Genomic DNA, 939 nt, shown 5'->3' on the forward strand with positions numbered 1-939 from the left:
TTATCTCCTACATATGTTAGATATCTTCCCCAAGACCTTCTCCCGGATTTGTTGAGTCTTTACACAATACACAATGGGGTTCCTTAGGGGTGGCAACAACAAGAATATGTCTGCAATAAGGATTATAGCAAGGGGGCTTTTGTGCTTGGCAAAGCGGTGCATGACAGCCAGTGTAATAATGGGCACATAGAAAATGAGTACAGCACAGAAATGGGAGACACAGGTGTTAAGTGTCTTAAGTCTCTCTGCCAAAGATGCAATGCTGAGTACAGTCTTCAGGATCAGTGTATAAGAAAGAATAATGAGAGCCAAGTCCAGCATAGTACAGAGAGCAACAAAGAAACCATAGATAACATTGACCTTGTTGTCAGAGCAGGCCAGCTTCATGGTATCCTGATGAAGACAGTATGAGTGAGAAAGGACATTCTTCTGACAATATTTCAATCTCCTTAGCGTGAAAGGAAATGGAAGCACTAAGAGAAGGCTCCTGGTGGCTAAAATCAGTCCCATTTTAGCAACTCTGTTGCTAGTGAGGAGAGAATTATATCTTAGGGGATTGTGAATGGCAAGAAAGCGATCCAAAGACATGACCAGCAGTACTGAGGACTCCATGCCTGTGAATCCATGGATGAAAAATTCTTGAGCAAAGCAGGCATTGGGTGAAATTTCCATGGCATTGAACAAGAAGATTCTCAGCATGGTAGGGAGAGAGGAGAAGGACAGGCCCAGGTCAGAGATAGCCAACATGGCAAGAAAATAATACATGGGTTCATGAAGTGAGGGCTCTGTCTTTATGATAAAGAGAATGGTACTGTTGCCCATGATGGCAACCAGATATAGGAGGCATATGGGAATGGAGATCCACTCGTGGGCATGTTCCAATCCTGGAATTCCAATCAGAAGGAAAAGCTGGACCTCAGAGTTATTGAGAACAGCCAT

The 939-nt window shown here is 43.6% G+C and overlaps 1 protein-coding gene across 1 annotated transcript; it reads right to left on the reverse strand.

Moving 5' to 3' along the window:
* On the reverse strand, nt 1-939 carry LOC120876670 (olfactory receptor 51A7). The gene has a single exon (XM_040258642.1). It carries the CDS (start codon nt 937-939, stop codon nt 1-3), a length of 939 nt encoding a protein of 312 aa, XP_040114576.1.

The sequence above is a fragment of the Oryx dammah genome, unplaced genomic scaffold, assembly GCF_014754425.2.
Source record: "Oryx dammah isolate SB20612 unplaced genomic scaffold, SCBI_Odam_1.1 HiC_scaffold_17, whole genome shotgun sequence".
Classification (NCBI taxonomy): domain Eukaryota; kingdom Metazoa; phylum Chordata; class Mammalia; order Artiodactyla; family Bovidae; genus Oryx; species Oryx dammah.